At 45.5% G+C, this 18290-nt stretch overlaps 1 protein-coding gene across 2 annotated transcripts in view; it reads left to right on the forward strand.

Annotated features, from left to right (window-relative positions):
* The window catches only part of ARID1B (AT-rich interaction domain 1B), a 437948-nt gene that overhangs the window by 44750 nt on the left and 374908 nt on the right, over positions 1-18290 (forward strand). For both annotated transcript variants that reach the window (XM_062186972.1, XM_062186973.1), the window contains exon 2: positions 10106-10300. In XM_062186972.1, coding sequence (XP_062042956.1) covers positions 10106-10300 — 195 coding nt within the window. The remainder of the gene's footprint in view (positions 1-10105; positions 10301-18290) is intronic.

The raw sequence follows: 18290 nt of genomic DNA on the forward strand, positions 1-18290 counted from the left end.
CCCTCATATGCTGTCACTTGATTATGGCTCTGGAAGTAGATACCTCCTGGGGCCCTAACTCTGGAAGGCCCTTTAAAACCGGGGGAGATCACCTTCATGCCAGCATGTCACGCACTGTGTCCAGAGATAGCTGAGAGAGTTGGCAGTTGTCCTATTTTTATTTGCATTTTCTTCAATACAATTTAAATTTGTTGATGTAAACAGTTATTAAAACAGCCTGAGAGGCGTGGAGGCAGCCATGGGGATCGCTGGGGATATCAGTGACTCCTCTCTTGCCTTTAGCTAGTGCTCGGAGACTGACTGAATAGTTTATCCGGCCAAGTGGCTGTCTCTGAGGGAGCTTTTTCTGTTTTCACTTGAGAGATAGGGAAACCAGGGCTTGGAGCACTTGCAGAATTTACCACCATTCCATGAGTGCGGGGACGACAGGCTGGAGAGAGCAGATTGCTTCTGTTTTCCCGGTCTGGTCTCGGGAGCACTCACCAGTTCCGAGGCCTGGTCTTTGGGAAGACTGACTCCAGCTAGCATGGCTAGCGAGGCCAGGTGCCTGCATGTTGGTGGAGGGTGTCCATGCCTCGTACTGATTATCGTGGAATGACACCTCCGTATGATGATGATGGTAACATCTGTCTTCATTAGAAGTTGACGATGCTTCATTATGTCTGTTAACAGCTCTGATCGGTGGTGTTCTTAGTGTACAGAGGAGTGAACCGAGGTGCAGAAAAATTAGTTGGTGGCCACAAGTGGGGGTACTGAAATTTGACAGTTTCACAAAAGCTTCCTTTCTTGTTTGTAATCTGCATTTATATGGGAAATAGATCATATCATTTCTCTCTCTCTAATAAGGGCCTGTTACTCTGCTGTTGGTGCTGACACACGAATGTGGGCATTCCTGGAAACCGAGAGCTCCAAGTGTTAAAAATGCTAAGGTCATGCTAAAAGCTTTATAATTTCTTTAGATGGCAAGAATCACAAATGTGAGGGAAAGTATATTCCATTACTATTTTGCTATTTCTTTTAGATCCAGTTTACTCTTGAAATAATATATACATTCGAATTTGTTCATAAAATTATTACATTTCCTAAATTAAATTTAAAAGTGGTTTAGTTAGATATTGATTTATAAACTGCTGAACTCTGAGGGATTAAATTAATAACAAATTATGCTGGTTAGTAGAAATTAGTCCCAAACTAGGGAACCAGAGTCGTCCAAGTGCCTCACTTGCTCTGTGTGCCTGGGTGATGGCCTGCCGAGGCATGGTGTTGGCTCTGCCTACTTCATCATTGCTCTTCTTAGGGGACCCAGTAGTGGGGGTTGGGGGCACATTTATCCGGGAGTCTCAGCAGCGGCTGTGGCTGCAGACTTCGATTAGCCCTGCGGAGGGCAGCACAGTGTTTTCTGAGGGGAGGATGTGGGAAGGGCTTCTCCCCGAAGGAGAACAGCTCACTCTAGGGGAGAGAGCTGCAGTTGAAGGCCCCCTGCGGAGAGAGTAAGTGGTTTGTCTAGAGCCCCTTCCTGGCTGGTGAGGGTGGGGGGTGTGTGTGGGCCCAGCTGGCAGACCTGGGGAAGGCTTGGCTGGGGGAGAGGCTGTGTCCCTGGGTTCTGGCTTGGCATCGAGGGGGACAGGATTCTGTGGGAGCCAGGCAGGCACATTGGGTGGAGAGCTCTGGGGTCAGAGAAACCAGCCAGGAGTGACACACTGGGGAGACACGGGCCTGGGGAGGCGGTGGCAGCCGCGGCTTGTGAGCGTGAGCAGAGTGCTGACTTGTCTGTAGTGGTGCACAGTCTACATTCCGGGCTACCTGCTGGTGCGAGCCCTGCTGTCTGAGTGGCCTTGTGGCACTGAGGAAGCCACTCTGGTGTATTCAAGACATGTAAGACAAGATTTTCACCTTCAGCAGTCTAAAGTAAATAAGTTATTGAGTAATTTTGCTCTGATGTCAATTAGCTAACTTAAGAGGAGGAGAAAAGAGATTCAGGGAGCTCTTACCATGTGCTAAGTCCTGTGGTATCTCTTATTCTCCCAGCAACACGAGGAGGTGAGTGCGACCGTACTCCTAACAGCCAGCCAGAATGTCCAGGGTTAACAGGTTGTGTAGGCAGCGTCCACACCCAGATTTGTCTAACTCTAACTCCTGCCATTTCTTCTATCCCTGCGTGTCAGTTCCGTGTTTCTAATCTTTGACTGTTTATGGGCGTGCAGGAGAAGATGGAGGAATTTGACATGGGCAAGAGGTCATCACTCGCCCACAGAGAGGGCAGGCCTTGTGCTTTCATAGCAGGAGCAGTGAGTGTGCGTGAGGAGCGCCAGGCCCGGAGGGAGGGTCTTCCAGAGGACTCGGGTGCCTGGATCTGTATCAGACTATAGGAGCGGCCCAGTGGTTAGCCCAGGGCTCTGTCCTCTCCCTGGGGGCTTCAGGGTTTGTCATCAGTGACGTGATGCTGATCTCATTTGTGTCAGTGACGTGATGCTGATCTCATTTGTGGTTCGTGTCAGGCTAGAAAATGCAGCTCATTTATTAGATGTCAGAACTAGGATCCGAAAAAAAATCTCAGCCAGCAGAACGGTGCCGAGAAATGAGCCATCCGACGATAAGCAGAGATGAAGCCCAGCGTCTGGAGCACTGGGGTCCATAGCTGACAAGTGTGACAGAGCAGCTGCGGTCTCCCCAGGTGTGGGGACAGGGCTGCCTGGAGAACCCAAGACCGCGGGCTCCGTTCGTGGCAGTGGCGATTCCGGGGAAATGGAAGCCAGGACCTCAGTAGTACCTATGGGGTTAAGGGGACTACAAAGGGACACATTTCACTCATCAAAGGGAAACAGCTGCAGCTCTCCGGAACTATTCTGCCACAGGACCGAAGTAAAAACTCCTGGATAGTGGTTGCAGAAATACCGTTCGTGGTTAGAGACACTTTGAGGATTCATACATACTGAAATAGTAAGCTGCCCTTCAGTTCTGAGGTTCTCTGGTTCATTGTTGAATTCACAAGGAACTGTGACCTCATGAGAAAGTATTCCAGTGCTTTGGAAATGCGTGGCAGGTATTGTCATTGTTGGCTAATGCCAAGTCAGGTCTCTGGGTGGGTTTCCAGAGGAGGAAGTTCCATGAACCCCTGACACTAAATGCTAAATTGGGGATGCACTGGGCATTCTGAGGAGTTCAGAATCCCCAGTGTAGTTAGTCTTATTAATAGAAGGTTATAGAAGTTACTTTTTTTTTTTTTTTAGTTTGAGAGATACAGTTACAGAGAGAAGGAGAGACAGAGAGAAAGGTCTCTCCTCCACTGGTTCACTCCCCAAATGGCCGCAATGGCTGGAGCTAGGCCAATCTGAAGCCAGGAGCTTCATGAGTGCACTTGGGCCATCTTTCACTGTTTTCCCAGGCCATAAACAGAGAGCTAGATCAGAAGAGGAGCAGCCAGGACACAAACCAGCACCATACGGGATGCCAGCACTCTAGGTGGTGGTTTAACCTATCATGCTATCATGCTACAGCACCGGCCCCTAGAAGTTACTTTATTTTACAAGGTAAAATAAAATAACTACTAGGTAGTAAGTTACTAGGTAACAACATATTAATATTTTGTGGCTAATAAACTGGAAAATTAGAAATTGTATGATATTTTGCAGTTCTAAAAATTTTACTTGAGGGGCTGGCGCTGTGGCACAGCATGTTAATGCCCCGGTCTGCAGCACCAGCATCCCATATGGGTGCCAGTTTGAGACCCGGCTGCTCCACTTCCAATCCAGCTATCTGCTATGGCCTGGGAAAGCAGTGGAGGATGGCCCAAATCCTTGGGCCCCTGCCCCGCTGTGGGAGACCCGAAAGAAGCTCCTGGCTCCTGGCTTCGGATCAGTGCAGCTCCAGCCATTGTTGCCATTTGAGGAGTGAACCATCGGATGGGAGACCTCTCTCTCTCTGCCTCTCCTCACTCTGTGTAATTCTGACTTTCAAATAAATAACTAAATCTTTAAAAAAATAAAAATAAAAATTTTATTTGAGATAGAGAATTAGAAAAGTTTCTTTTTTTTTTTTTTAAGATTTATTTATTTACTTGAAAGTCAGAGTTACACAAAGAAAGAAGGAGAGGCAGAGAGAGAGAGAGAGAGGTCTTCCATCTGCTGATTCATGCCCCAGATGGCTGCAACGGCCAGAGCTGTGCTGATCTGAAGCCAGGAGCCAGGAGTTTCTTCCAGGTCTTCCACATGGGTGCAGGGGCCCAAGGACTTGGGCCGTCTTGTACTGCTTTTCCAGGCCATAGCAGAGAGCTGGATCGGAAGTGGAGCAGCCGGGACTTGAACCAGCACCCATATGGGATGTTGGAACTGTAGGCAGTGGCTTTACCCGCTGTGCCACAGCATTGGCCCCGAGAAGTTCATTTTCATGCAAGAATGCTTGAAATTCCTGCAAAGTTTTTTTCATGAACTTTAAAACTTTATTTTTCATTTTACATGAAAGGCAGAGAGAGAGAGATTGTCCATCTACTGGTTCACTTCCCAAATGCCCTCCACTGCCAGGGCTGTCCAAGTCAAAGCCAGGAGCCAGGAACTCTGAGTCTCCCACATGGAGAGCAGGGCTCCAAGTACCTGAGCCATCACCTGCTGCCTCCAGGGTGTGCATTAGCAGCAGGCTGGGAAAGGGAGCAGAGCTGGGACTCTGGGCGTCTCAATCCCTAGGCCAAATGCTTTGTGTGGTTGGGGGCATTCCCAGGCGTGCACAGTAACCTCAGTTGCCCACATCATTTGTGCTGTATACCATGTGAGACACTGCCATGTGAGTTGACTTGGGAGGTAAGAAGTCATGTGCGGAAAATGGAAAAATAGCACAGGAGTGAAATACCCAGGGCAGCCTCTGGGCGATCTTGGGCAGGTCCCGAGGAGAGGGAGAGCTTCTGGGTGTGAAGAAGGGCTCCGCGGTCCCCATAGCAGGACAGACAGGGCCCGAGCAGGGCTTGCTGGCAGAGGGCAGAATGGGAGCCGGACCGGCACCCTATGGGGCAGGGGCGGGGCGGGGGGGGTGATGGTGGGGGTGGGTGGGAGGCAAGTGCTGGATAGCTGGCTGCAGCTCTCCTGTTCCTCTGCACACCAGGACAGGTGTGGGAAGAGCAGCAACATTGTAGAGCTGGGTTAGACATCATCACCACAAAGTCAACACGGATGACTTTACAAATGACAGTGACTGTTTGCCAGTCTCTCTGGCTGCTCCTGAGCCTCGTCAGCATCGTTTCAGGTAGCTAGGACTTTTTCATGTCGGTATTCCCATTATGTGGATATATTGTTGTTCTTTCTGCAGTGTTTTGCAAAAGTGTTTCTCCAACTTATGGCTTAAGGAATCGGTCTGAAACATATTGTGAATTATATTCATTAAGAAATATCTATAGCTTGATATTTGGGCACAAATTCAGTTATACATGTGGGCATACACTGAGAGTGCTAATGGTGGAAGAGCATCTGAGTATAGTGAGTGTAGAGTATGTATGAAAAGTATGTGAGTTTTTCTTGGACTTGGCTAATTGTGGTGAAGGCAATATCTGGATTCCTAGGCCAGCCTCCGAAAGTCTATTTAACATAGAATATAACTGAGTTATGCTTAGAATCCAACACAACATTTTAAAAAAATTTACGTTATGCTCCTTTAATAGTTAATGGGAAGACATTCTGTTTTCCAGAAGAAGATCTGAACAAGGTGTATATTTGTGTGTGTGTATGTGAGGGAGAGAGAGAAATACAGACAGACAGAACTCATACTTTGTATCCAAAAGCATATCTGTGTGAGGAGGAATTACCAGGGAGTCTTATCAAGTAATAAAATTGCATTAGAAGCCAAGTAGCTACAACTAGACTGGTTACGCTAAGAACGCTTTGAAAATGGCAATTATATATTGTGGCCTCTGAAGCTCCTGCCTTATCTTACAAAATTGAAGTACAAACTGTAGCAGTTGTGTTACGCTGTCCGGGGATAAAAAGCTTGGAATAACCTATTTAGAAAAGGATTTGAGGACAGTGCTTAATGAGGATGATGTCCCTGAGACAGCGTTAGTTTTATGAAATGCAGGTGGTCATACTTTTGAAGTGTAATGGTGGAAGAATAGGTGACTAAAAATCATAAAATTGTTTTGCATTAGCTGTGAATATTATAAGCAACTCTGCCTTTGTTTTTTGGTAAAGTCCTTTTTTTTTTTTTTTAAGATGTATTTTATTTATTTGAAAGAGTTACAGAGAGAGGTAGAGACAGAGAGAGAGGTCCTCCATCTGCTGATTCACTTTCCAATTGGCCACAATGGCTGGAGCTGCACCGATCTGAAGCCAGGAGCTAAGAGTTTCTTCCAGGTCTCCCACGTGGGTGCAGGGGCCCAAGGACTTGGGCCATCTTGTACTGCTTTCCCAGGCCATAGCAGACAGCTGGATTGGAAGAGGAGCAGCCGGGACTCGAACCGGCACCCATTTGGGATGCCGACGCTTTAGGCCAGGGCTTTAACTTACTGTGCTACAGCGCCAGCCCCTGGTAAAGTCTTAAACTGGGTTTGGTTTTTGGTTTCTTTAAGAAAACAGTAAAAAGCAGGGTTTAAGATACTACAGTTGCACATATTTACTGTTAAAAATAGCAAGAGTACACAGCGGGGCGAATCTGGATTGTGGATGAATATTTAGTAATAGCTGTAAGGAGAGAAGGTTAAAATTAAATAATTTGCACTGTGAGTATCTGTTTTCATATCTAAAGCCTCATTGAAAGATATTTGATGCATTTTGAGAGGTACAGATAATCTGTATTTCATGCTTTCGATTTTCAGAAATCTCAGGGTTATGCTAACATTTTTGACATGGGTGCAAATTAACTGAATTTTAAGTAGGCCTGTGAGAGTTGATGGCACTGATGAGACAGATATTACAAAACAATTTTAGTCACCGAGAAGATGAATTTGCTGTAGTATTATCTATACCATGAAAATATAGACATTCCAATCACTTTCCCATTTATGGTTCTGCTCTAATTAAGCCGGTTTTGATCCTTCAGTGTCCCTGTGAAATAAGCAAACGTTTGCTGTGCCCTGTCTAGCCAGGCTGACCGTTCAGAGAGGGCCGCCGGAACTGGATACTCGGCCTGAAATCTGATTCACTATCCTCTCTGTAGGCCCTTCCTTGACGTGGCTGATTTTGAAATCACCGGTTCAGCTTGATTGTCATACTTCTGTAGACTGTTTCTTTTCATATTTTGAAAGAAAATCTGGAAAATAATTATATTTTGCTTTTCTCAGGCATAAGTTGTAATTTAAATAATTCCGAGGGGCTTGAGCATCTTACCTAACGGTGAAGATGCCAGTTATGCACTCAGGTGCCACGTCAGACTTCCGGGCCTGAGTCCCAGCTCCAGCTCCTGGTTCCAGCTTCCTGCCAGTGCAGACCTTGGGAGGCAGCAGCGATGGCCCTCGTGATTGGGTTCCTGCCACCCATGCGGAGACCTGGATTGAGTTTCAGGCCTGTGCCTGGCCTGGATCAGTCCCAGTCATAGTGGACATCTGGGGAGTGAACCAGTGGATGGGAAGTTTTCTCTGTCTGCCACACAAACATTTAAAAATATTCCAAGGAATTTAGTTTTCTGTCCTCCTGTGTTTAATTGTGAAACCAGTCCAGTGCTATAACAAACAACTTAACTGTCATTCAGTTCCTGTCATTTGAATTCCAAATGTTTTCTTGGCTGATGAAACTAGGAATGATTAAAATTGCACGTAGTTGGGACTTCGAGCAGGACTGGCCTTTGTAGAGTGGGGGGCTAGGCAGATCACCCTGTTGCCACCTGCGTGCTCCGCGTAGTTAAGGTGCCAACAGTTCGCGGCACATTCTTGTGAATCCCTCCAGACTGAGCTCAGGTATTTCCTCCAGGAAGCCTTTGTTAGAACCCACAGCCCGCCTTTCTCTCGTTGCCTTGTCTGCTTAGTATGTCTGCTGCTCTGCATTGAGAAGTAGAGTTACAGACAGTGAGCGGGGAGACAGAGAGGAAGGTCTTCCGTCCTCTGGTTCACTCCTCAAATGGCCACAAAGGCTGCAACTGTGCTGATTCGGAGCCAGGAGCTTCTTCCAGATCTCCCATTTGGGGGCAGAGGCCCAAGCACTTGGGCCATCTTCTACTGCTGCCCAGGCCACAGCAGAGAGCTGGACTGGAAGAGGAGCAGCCAGGACTAGAACCGGTGCCCATATGGGATGCTGCAGGTGGAGGATTAATCTACTGTGCTGCTGTGCCGGCCCCAGGCTCAGCTTTAATCTTCACCTTCATGCATCCCGGGGCTGTTTGGCCTGCTTGTCGTGTTGCTATCTGTGGCTCCTCCTCCATTGCACCACACTCATAGTATGTCTGACGACAGTTGCTGACCATTCTTCGGGCCTCTTTGCAGGCTCCTTTGTTTTCGTGCCCTTTAAAGGGTCTTCTCTGTGGTTTAGGCCTCTACCCGTTCTTTTCTTACATTCTTCCTGGATTCAGTCTGTGGGCTTTACTTGCTTCCTGTTGGTTAATTCATCCAGTGTTCCCTGAGCATTTACTGCACTGCTCTGGAGAGGTAGTGGAGGCTGCACAAAGGGACACCCCTGCCTTCTGGTCGCGTCGGTCCTATACATGCCCGCTTTCCTGCTTATTTTGCGAGGCCAGACTCCATTCCCAAGCTGCACTTTCAGTGCGTCTCTTTCTGAGTGTTTTCACCTGGTTTCCTGTTGGAACCCCACCCCCCAGCAGGGATGTGGGAGTATTGAGGGCAGCTCCCCCTCCTTGTCTCATCTTAGGTGGTATCTTGTCATCCATCAGACAGGTCATCCCAGACCTGCTGCGTCTCCCTCCTCAGTGTGACAGAATCTGGGCTTTCCCTCTCCCAGCACTGCTGCCTGGTTAGGACCTCCGCCTCACCTGTGTGCTTGCTGTGCCCTGGCCTGACTTGCTTCCAGCCACTGCGAAGAGCCATGCTCCTGACAGCCGGCCTCACGGCAGCCCTCAGTGAGAGCTCTCAGTGGCTCATCCATGAGAAGCCTGAAGCCTTAAGATGACCTGGGAGACTCACCCTGCTCAGCGTTGGCCTGTTTCAGCTGCTTCTCTGCGTATTCCTGCTTTGTGTGGACCCGACTGCTTATACTTCTTTATCCACACCTGACAGTTCATGGCCATGAACTTGAGCTTTGTGCTGTCATTCCTCCTCAAACCTCTTCCCATTGCTTGGGAAGAGCTCCTGCAGCTCCCCGTGCTCTTGGCTGGGTGGGGACGCAGAGCCTGGCACACAGTAGGGATCTGTACACAGTCTTGTAAGGAAGGCAGGTTCTCCTGAGTGCTGGCCTCTGTGTCCTGGGCAAGGGGTGTTCGGAGCTGCTCTGCCCCTTGGTCACACCTAAGAGTGTGAAGGCCCCGCCCAGACTCTACTCCTGGCTCCTATGGTATGGCCTTGGCCCTGAGGCCCAGCAACTGACTCAGTGAACCAAAAATAAAACTCATAGTCTACTTTTGAACCGGTTATGTTTGTTAAGATGCTTCCTTACATAGAGAAGGAGGCTTGTGACTCAGGCTCTGGGTGTTTATCTCTGTACACTACTGATCTGTGAAAATCGTTACCCTAGACATTCTGCATCATCTAAAAAGTGTCCTTTCACTTTTTAATGGACACTCTCGGATGCACTAATATGTCACCGGGACTTGCAGACTCAGGTCTAAAATAAAATCATTATTCTGAGAATACTTTGAAGTCAGAAAGTGTTGCTAATTATTCAATATCCCTTGTCCTTATTACAAGTAAGTTAAAAGGAGCTGGATGAGATTAACTATCGTGTTCATTTCCTACATGCATAATAGAATTTTAGATGCAAATGTGTTATCTCTGCTTAGGATGCAGAGTCTTTCTCCGTTTTGTTTACTCTATACCCTTCCTAGTTGTTAGGAGCCTTCCCAAAAGTTAAAATGTCCTTTATCTGTCTAGGTTTATTCTTAATGGTCTTCTGGGTTCTTGTAAGGTTGTTTTTAATATTTTCCAAATTGATAATAATTGTGTTTTTAATGTGCATGTTAGTACAATAGACATTTCTGCTTTTATGATAAGTAGTGAATTAATAGACCTTCTTTTATTTCTCCCCAGGGCAGCCCAATGGATCCGATGGTGATGAAGAGACCTCAGTTGTATGGGATGGGCAGTAACCCCCATTCCCAGCCGCAGCAGAGCAGTCCCTACCCAGGAGGCTCCTACGGCCCCCCAGGCCCGCAGCGGTATCCGATCGGCATCCAGGGTCGGACCCCTGGGACGATGGGTGGGATGCAGTACCCGCAGCAACAGGTTGGTGCTGGTTTTGCCCCCTGTGTTTTCCATTTGTGCTGTTGGTTTCCACTGTCTTCTGTTGTCTACCTTTGTCGGTTAGGAGAGGTAGGGAGCATTTCACTGATTTTTCTGCTTTCTTTTAGTTTATTTCTTTAACTAATTCAGATATTATGTTTTAAAGATGGAAAGGAGACCTTCTTAGAACAGAGTGGACAAGGGTCTTGTTTTGTGGGAGGCCAGAGGTACTAGCTGTATTTGGAAGACAGACCCTGTTGTGCTTTAGCTACGGATTATATAGATCCAAGCTCTGGAGTGAACTTGGCATTCCAGCACTTCTGAGGTCAGAGCGTCAGGTTTTGAGCTGTGAGTAGCCTATCTTAAGGTGAATTTTCAAGCTATTTAAAAGTCTTTCCATGAAGATGGTATCAACTTAGTTTTTTTTTTTTAATTTCCCAATGTTAACTTTGCTTTCATTGCTTACCAAATTATTTCTTAGGTACTGCTGAAAGAAGTTTCTGTAGTTCATCTGCTAGGATTTGGTGCTGTTTGTTGTCTTAGCTCTTGATAAGTTTTGTGCTTTTACTTAAATCTAACAAAAATACTTCCTGCTCTTAAACGACAGACCCCACGGTTGCCTTCGTTTCCTCTGGCGTGAAGTGGAGTTACCTTAGGTGACCATTTGCCTTTGAACAGCAGTCAACCTGCAGTCTTTGGAAACTTGAGAGTATATCCATGTTGTACTGGCCTGAGGAAGCGTGGAATTTGGAAAAGACTAAATTAGATTCAGACTTGTTAGGACATTTAGTTACCCGGCACACCAGCATGGCTTATTTATAAACCGCCGTCCCGCTCTCTCAGTGCCCTGGAGTGCACGGGGCAATGCGGGTGCATTTTACTGCCTCCCAGATGAGGCATTCCCTCCGACTGCCCAGCAGCCATTCCAGGGTTAACAGTGCTTCCTCTCAGGAAATGCTTGCCTGGATTTGACCAAAAGTCTTTTGGGGGGGGGGGGGGGGAGGTGGGGAGAACCCTTGTTCTCTCTGGAGCGTAGAGAGTGATTTGGCCTGCTTTACATGATGCATAGCTGGGTACTAAAGGCCCGTTAATAATTTGCCTCTGAGCCTTCTTTTTCATAGACTGAATATTGTCTTTCCCCTGTATCTTTAAGGCAGCTATGGGGGGAAAGATAGAAATGGCTCAGGCTTTGGATCCTGGCTGTTCATTCCTTTAACAGTTTTTGCTTTTGGAAAAATCTCACCCCTCAGTGATTAAAAATGAGCCACTCAGAATTCTCAATCAGTCGGATACTTTAATTGTATGCTTAATTTTTTTCCGCATTCCTCTTTTCTTCCAGCAAGGTTTTGCTTCCTAGAGCAGGATTGTGGGGTTGAGGCTACGGACTGTGTGTGAGAGGCGAGTTACAGGATGAAGCGCGCCGTCATCACTCTTCCTCTTAGTTTTGAAGCCTCTTTGCCCTTAGTGGAGGGCAAGGAGGCCCAGGCAGCTGCTGCTGAGACCTCATTGTGTGTTAAGCCGGTTGTGTTGGGGTCTCACAGTTCTGGAGGATACCCTGCCACGGGCAGAGAAGAGGTGGATAGGCGTGGGAAGCAGCAGGGCTGGGGTGAGGCGGGGAGAAGTGGATGCCTCCGCTGCTGGTTTCTGAACCTTCCTCTTCTTGTTTCCCTGTCAGGGGTGTTGTGGCAAGCAACTCAGGGCTTCTTTCTCTCTCATCTGACTGGGGCAAGATTTTGTTTTTTGTTTCTGCTATCTGTTACTTGCAGCAGCCAGCCAGGTCTGGACCTGGCAGAAGCCGGGAGCCAGACACTGCATCCCAGTCTCCCACGTGGGTGGCAGGGGCCCAAGCACTTGAACCTTTAGCAGGGAGCTGGATCAGAAGCAGAGTAGCTGGAACTCAGACTGGAGGTCTTTTTATTAGAAGTTTTAGATATTGGCTAAGTTTGCAGTCTCAGAGCAGTCCAGCAGATGGGGAGGGGGTGTGTGAAGAATGATAACTTAGGAAGATTGTTTTCATTATTATTTTCCCAAACATATATGGCTGAAAGTAGAGGACATGCGTAAATATTCTCTCTTCTTAGCTCCCTGATTTAATGTAATCCCTATGATGCTTAAATATTTTAAAAATATAATAACTCTTATATTTACTTGAAGGGGTGAGATTGCTCACTAAGTATTTCAGCAAATTTTTTAATTAAGATTTTAGATTAGGTATTTTACTACTAATGAAAAGAAATGCCCAGTTCTAATTAAGCACAGATCTTTCTGATAATGAAAGGAAAATAGTGTATCTGATAAGAAACTGAACATCCTAGGTGCAGAAATATCAAACTTTCATACTGACTTAATCATAGTCAAGGGTATAAATAATCTGTATTTTTTTACCTCATTCAGTTGTAAAACAGCTTTGAAATACAGTATTGTTTGACATATAAAAGGCTGAAAATAGCTGTGAATATATTTTTAAAGGTGTGTAACTTTTTTTTTAAGATTTATTTATTTGGTATTTGGCAAGTCAGAGTTAGAGAGAGAGAGAGAGAGAGTGAGTTAGAGAGAGCTCCCACACACTGGTTCACTCCCAAAATGTCTGCAACGGCCAGGGCTGAGCCATGCTGAAGCCAGGAGCTAGGAGTTTCACCTGCGTCTCCCTTGAGGGTGGCAAAGGCCCAAGTACTTGGGCCATCTTTCACTGCTTTCCCAGGCTATTATCAGGGACCTGGATAGAAGTGGAGCAGCCAGGACTCAAGTCAGCAGCCTGTGCAGTGGCTTTACCTGCTATGCCACAATGCCAGCCCCAAGTGTGTAATACTTTGCAGGAGACATAGAGCTTTCCAAGTTCATGTGGACAGTTGTTAATAGTTTTGAAATGGAAAAACATAGTGAAGGTTTTGAGTAAAGGTTATTCAGACACATGCCCTTATTTTCTTATCTTTAGACTGTGTTCTTTGGTGAAGAATTTTCAATGAGTTGCTTTATTAGCAAATATTGGAAATTACGAATTTGTATACGAAGTCCATTGCAGCTCTGTGATTGGCTGCTGGTCCTATCCATCTTCTAGGATTAATGTAATTGGCTGAGCATTGTTGTCCTCCTGGCTGCTAGGGTTCTTCAGGGAAAAAGTTGGAAGATAATTATGACATTGAGTATTTATTGAGTGGACGTCACCACCTAGGCATGACTTTGCCTTGGATGACTTCCAGAGCTTTCAGTGTTTGGTTTGTGAGCCTCTAATGAGCTGAATCCAGTTCATTTAATATTGCTCATATATTTCTGCAAAGGATTAAAATGCAGGAATTCAGGTTTATAAATTGAGTTGCCCACTTACCAGCTGAGTGGTAAGTTGTCTTTGGCTCAGGGGGTCACAGTTTGATTTCTGGCTGGCATTCCTTTCTTGTGATAGGAATTTTAAATGAGTGTTCAGGCAGAAAGCACTGCAGTGCCTGTATGAAATTTCACGTGGATGGTATCACTGCCTAGAGAGGCAGGGGGAACTGGCCTCTGAATGTTTGGTTTTAGCATTAACCTGGTGATCTTGATTTGTATGGTGATAATTTTGTTTTTGAAATGTCCTCATGACTGAGTCTTTGAAGCATGATGTGATAACAGTACATCATTTTACATCATTTTAGCCTTTATTAACTGGAACTAGATTTGTGGTCTTTCACTTGCTGATTCTCTCACATCATCAGGCAAATACATGGCTAAACAGATTAGTTTTGCACGGTGCCCTAAAACCTAGTCTGCTTGGGTTTTTATTGAGCTGAGAGGGGAAATGAATTTTCTATGCCTCTGTGGAGGATGTTCTGCCTCCAGGCTCCTGGAATTCAGACCGGGGGATGGTTAGCAGAAGTACATGGGCTGATTTCATCTACTACAGAGCTCCACAGAAGGTGCATAATCTGTAAGCTTACTGGACCCTGACACTGAGTTGTGCAGGTTTTTCCCCTAAACGTGAAGACAGCAAGGCATTCTTTTGCTGGATCATGGATGTGAGTGAGCAAAGGTTTTGTTTCATTTTTCTTGTCTCCTGATGCCCTGAATGCACACGAGGGCCTTTGCCAGTTTGCTTTAAAGAAGATTTTTGTGTAAAATAAATAGCCCCCGGGAAACATAGGCTACAGAAGCTTAAATTATTTGTTTGTGTCAAGCGCATTTCAGTTACGTGGTCTGAGATTCTTCTCGAGGTTTTGGGCTATTGGGTTGATGACTATCCTTATCTCGTCGCAGATGTTCGATTGTGCAGCACATTAGAATTACAAAGCTGGGGAAGGCAAAATGAGAGATTTCAATTCATGAATGCTTTTATAATGGAAAAACAGGACTTTTTCCGTTTTCTCAAACACATCTGTACTGCGAAGACCTTTGCAGCGAGAGCATGGCATATGATCGTTGTTTTGAAAGTGACAAAGGTAAATAGAAATTAGTTTTAAGCTGATCCATCTGAACCTACCACTTTACATCTAAGTGAAATCCGAATTAAAAACAGATCTTTCAGCGACGACTTCATAAAGGCATAGATTCTCTAATTTGTGTCTTCAGTTTATCTTCTACACTCTTTTGGCTATGTTGATTTTCCTGCATGTTTTTTGACTAAAATATTTATTTCAGAACATAAGCATTTTATTTGGTACCATCTTAGCAGCCAAAACACTTCTTCCAATGCAAATGTTTATTTTGGCAGCAGATGTTTCTAAAAAAGAGGCAAACATTACAATTGTTTGGCTAAAATGAATGTTTTCTCCGGGGTTACTAAGGCGGCCAGGCAGTTTCTAGGATTCCCACCTGTGTTACTTAGTATTTTGGTTTATTCTGAAGAATCTTTTTTTTCCCTCTCTTTCAAGTATAATTAAAACCATGTTTTGCTATAGTTTGAAAAATATCTTTGAAAAGTAAGGATGCGTGGGAGGACTGGTTTAAGACCAGAGCTTTTTGGTATGAAATGTTTGTTTAAATTCAGTCATTGAATCCTAAATGTGAATGCAATAGGAAGGTCCTAATTTTGGTTTGATCTGAAGAAGAGCTTAACCCTCCTGTTTTTGATGCATATGGTTGGATGAGAAAGGCGGGTTTGACCGTAGCTTCGTGGTGAGGAGTGGCTGTGATGTCTGTTCCACATTCAGACTCCTGCTCTCTGATACAGACATACCCCCAGCATCTGTGTGCACATATGCCCCGTGTATGTATGCGAAACAGGACGTTGTGTGCAGTGGCATTCTCCTGTGATGAAATGTGTGTGTGTGCATGAAATAATAGGAGGGAACCTCAAGTATACTTGGAATATAGAATTAAAGATAAGTTTATTTTGGTGTAAGAAATATTTGAAATCCATGCAGTGTTTTCATAATATGCATTTCCCATAACTCTTTGAAGATCCCTTGCATATTTTAATATGTGTGTACATAGGCCTGTGTATGTAAACACAAACATTTCGGTCAGTAAAAGCCCTGAACTGCTGTGTGGTTTCCCTGAGTATGTCGCTGGCAGCTTGTTTATCCACCCGTGTTCTGTGCTGGGAAACTCGGGCCAAGCTGCCCTGCTTGTACACCTGACGTGTTTGGAGCCCTTCTGCTGATTGTGGATTTCTATAAATAATAGCCTTTTGTTGGCCACATTTTTTCTTGGTTTCCTCGGTTCTTCTGCAGTGAATATGAATTTATTTAAGGTTTACCAACAAAATACATTTGCACCTCACATTTCTGCTTCCAAGTCGGTAGCAGATGCTACTTGCTTTGATGCCAAAGTTCCCTGTAGATGTAGTTTTGTACCAAGAAAATAGTTTTGAAAGATTTTTAGATATGGTAATTTTTATTTGCTCCTTAAAATTTAAATTTCTAGAATATTTAACTGGTTTTACTTGGTTTTTAAATTATAGGTGGATTTAAACATTTAGTTTGACATTCTTAGTAAACTTCTGTTAGGAGGGATCACATTTTGAGTGAAACATAGATTTTTTTTTTTAAGAATTAAAAAAACGCCGGTGCCGCAGCTCACTGGGCTAATCCTCAGCCTGTGGTGCCGGTACCTGGGTTCTAGTCCTGGTTGGGGCACCGGGTTCTAGTCCCTGTTGCTCCTCTTCCAGTCCAGCTCTCTGCTGTGGCCTGGGAAGGCAGTGGAGGATGGCCCAAGTGCGTGGGCCCTGCACCCACATGGGAGACCAGGAGGAAGCACCTGGCTCCTGGCTTCGGATCGGCGCAGCACGCAGGCCATAGCAGCCATTTGGGGGGTGAACCAATGGAAGGAAGACCTTTCTCTCTGTCTCTCTCACTGTCTAACTCTATCTGTCAAAAAAAAAAATTAAAAAATTGATTGATTGATTTGAAAGTCAGAGTTACGCAGAGAGAGCGAGAGAAGTCTTCCATCCGTTGGTTCACTCACCAATTGGCTGCAACGGCTGCAGCTGCGCCCATCCGAAGCCAGGAGTCAGGAGTTTCTTCCAGGTCTCTCATGTGGGTACAGGGGCCCAAGGACTTGGGCCATCTTCTACTGCTTTCTCAGGCCACAGCAGAGCTGGATTGGAAGTGAACAGCAAGGATGTGAACTGGTGCCCATACGGGTTGGCGGCACTATAGGCAGCGGTTTTACCCGCTACGCCATAGCACTGGCCCCGAAACATAGATTTCAAAATCTTTAGCCTTTTTCCTAAAAGTGAGACACAAGCAGATTATACTTGAAGGAGTAATGAGAAAATGTTAGCTCATTTCACTTGTAGTTTTGAAAGCTACATTTATTTAAGGAAGTTTATATTGATACATTTGATTTTTTTGTATGAGTGTAAAGATTACATATGGTGTACAATGCCTCTTCTCTACTGTTGCTTATACTGTTCCTTCATGTACCTATCACTTTGATGTATTTTACGTATGAAGGCTTTAATCTAAAATATGTTAGGTATTTCTATTATTTTTTATTTTTGAGATGCAAATCTTATTAGAATTACTTAAGAGTTTTTAAAATAAGCTTAGGAGTCACTGTTGTGTCTCAGTGGGTTAAGCTACCTCCTGTGATGCCGGCATCCCATGAGTGCTGATTTGAGTCTCTAATGCTCCACTTCTGATCCAGCTCTCTGCTAATGTGCCTGAGAAAGTGTGGAAGATGGCCCAGATGCTTAGGCCCCTCCTATCCACATGGGAAACCCCAAAGGATTTCTGGGTTCCTGGATTTGGTCTAGCCCAGCCCTGGCCATGTGACCATTTGAGGAGTGAACTAGCAGATGGAAGATCTCTCTCTGACTCTCCCTCTTTCTCTGTAACTCTGCCTTTCAAATAAATAAAAGTATAGTCTTTAAACTAACTAAATAAGTAGATTTAACTTGCCTGCTTTCACAAAAATTATATTTATATTAAAATTTCCACAATTCTAAAAAAGCTATAACTGATAGCTTTTAGTAAAGCTATTGAAGGCTGTTATTTGACATCTGTGAAATTAACCAACCACATTCCTTCAATAATCCCTGAAAATCAAACACTAAACAACAGTAGGAATCCCACAAGATAAGTTGGGAGTTAAGGTAGTTAAGTGGCGGTCGGCGCCGCGGCTCACTAGGCTAATCCTCCGCCTGTGGCACCGGCACACCGGGTTCTAGTCCCGGTTGGGGCGCTGGATTCTATCCCGGTTGCCCCTCTTCCAGGCCAGCTCTCTGCTATGGCCCGGGAAGGCAGTGGAGGATGACCCAAGTCCTTGGGCTCTGCACCCGCGTGGGAGACCAGGAGAAGCACCTGGCTCCTGGCTTCAGATCAGTGGGGTGCGCCGGCCGCGGCAGCCATTGGAGGGTGAACCAACGGCAAAGGAAGACCTTTCTCTCTGTCTCTCTCTCTTTCACTGTCCACTCTGCCTGTCAAAAATAAATAAATTAGTTAAGTGGCATGTCTTAGGTCAGTGGTCTTCAGCCTTGGCTGACTGCCAGCATCTCTCCGGGCACTTCAGGAGTCCCAGCAGGGATCCCCTGTCAGTCCCACTCTAAAGGCTCTGCCTCCCGTGTGAGGATCACTGTGGG

The sequence above is a fragment of the Lepus europaeus genome, chromosome 3 (genome assembly GCF_033115175.1).
Source record: "Lepus europaeus isolate LE1 chromosome 3, mLepTim1.pri, whole genome shotgun sequence".
Lineage (NCBI taxonomy): Eukaryota > Metazoa > Chordata > Mammalia > Lagomorpha > Leporidae > Lepus > Lepus europaeus.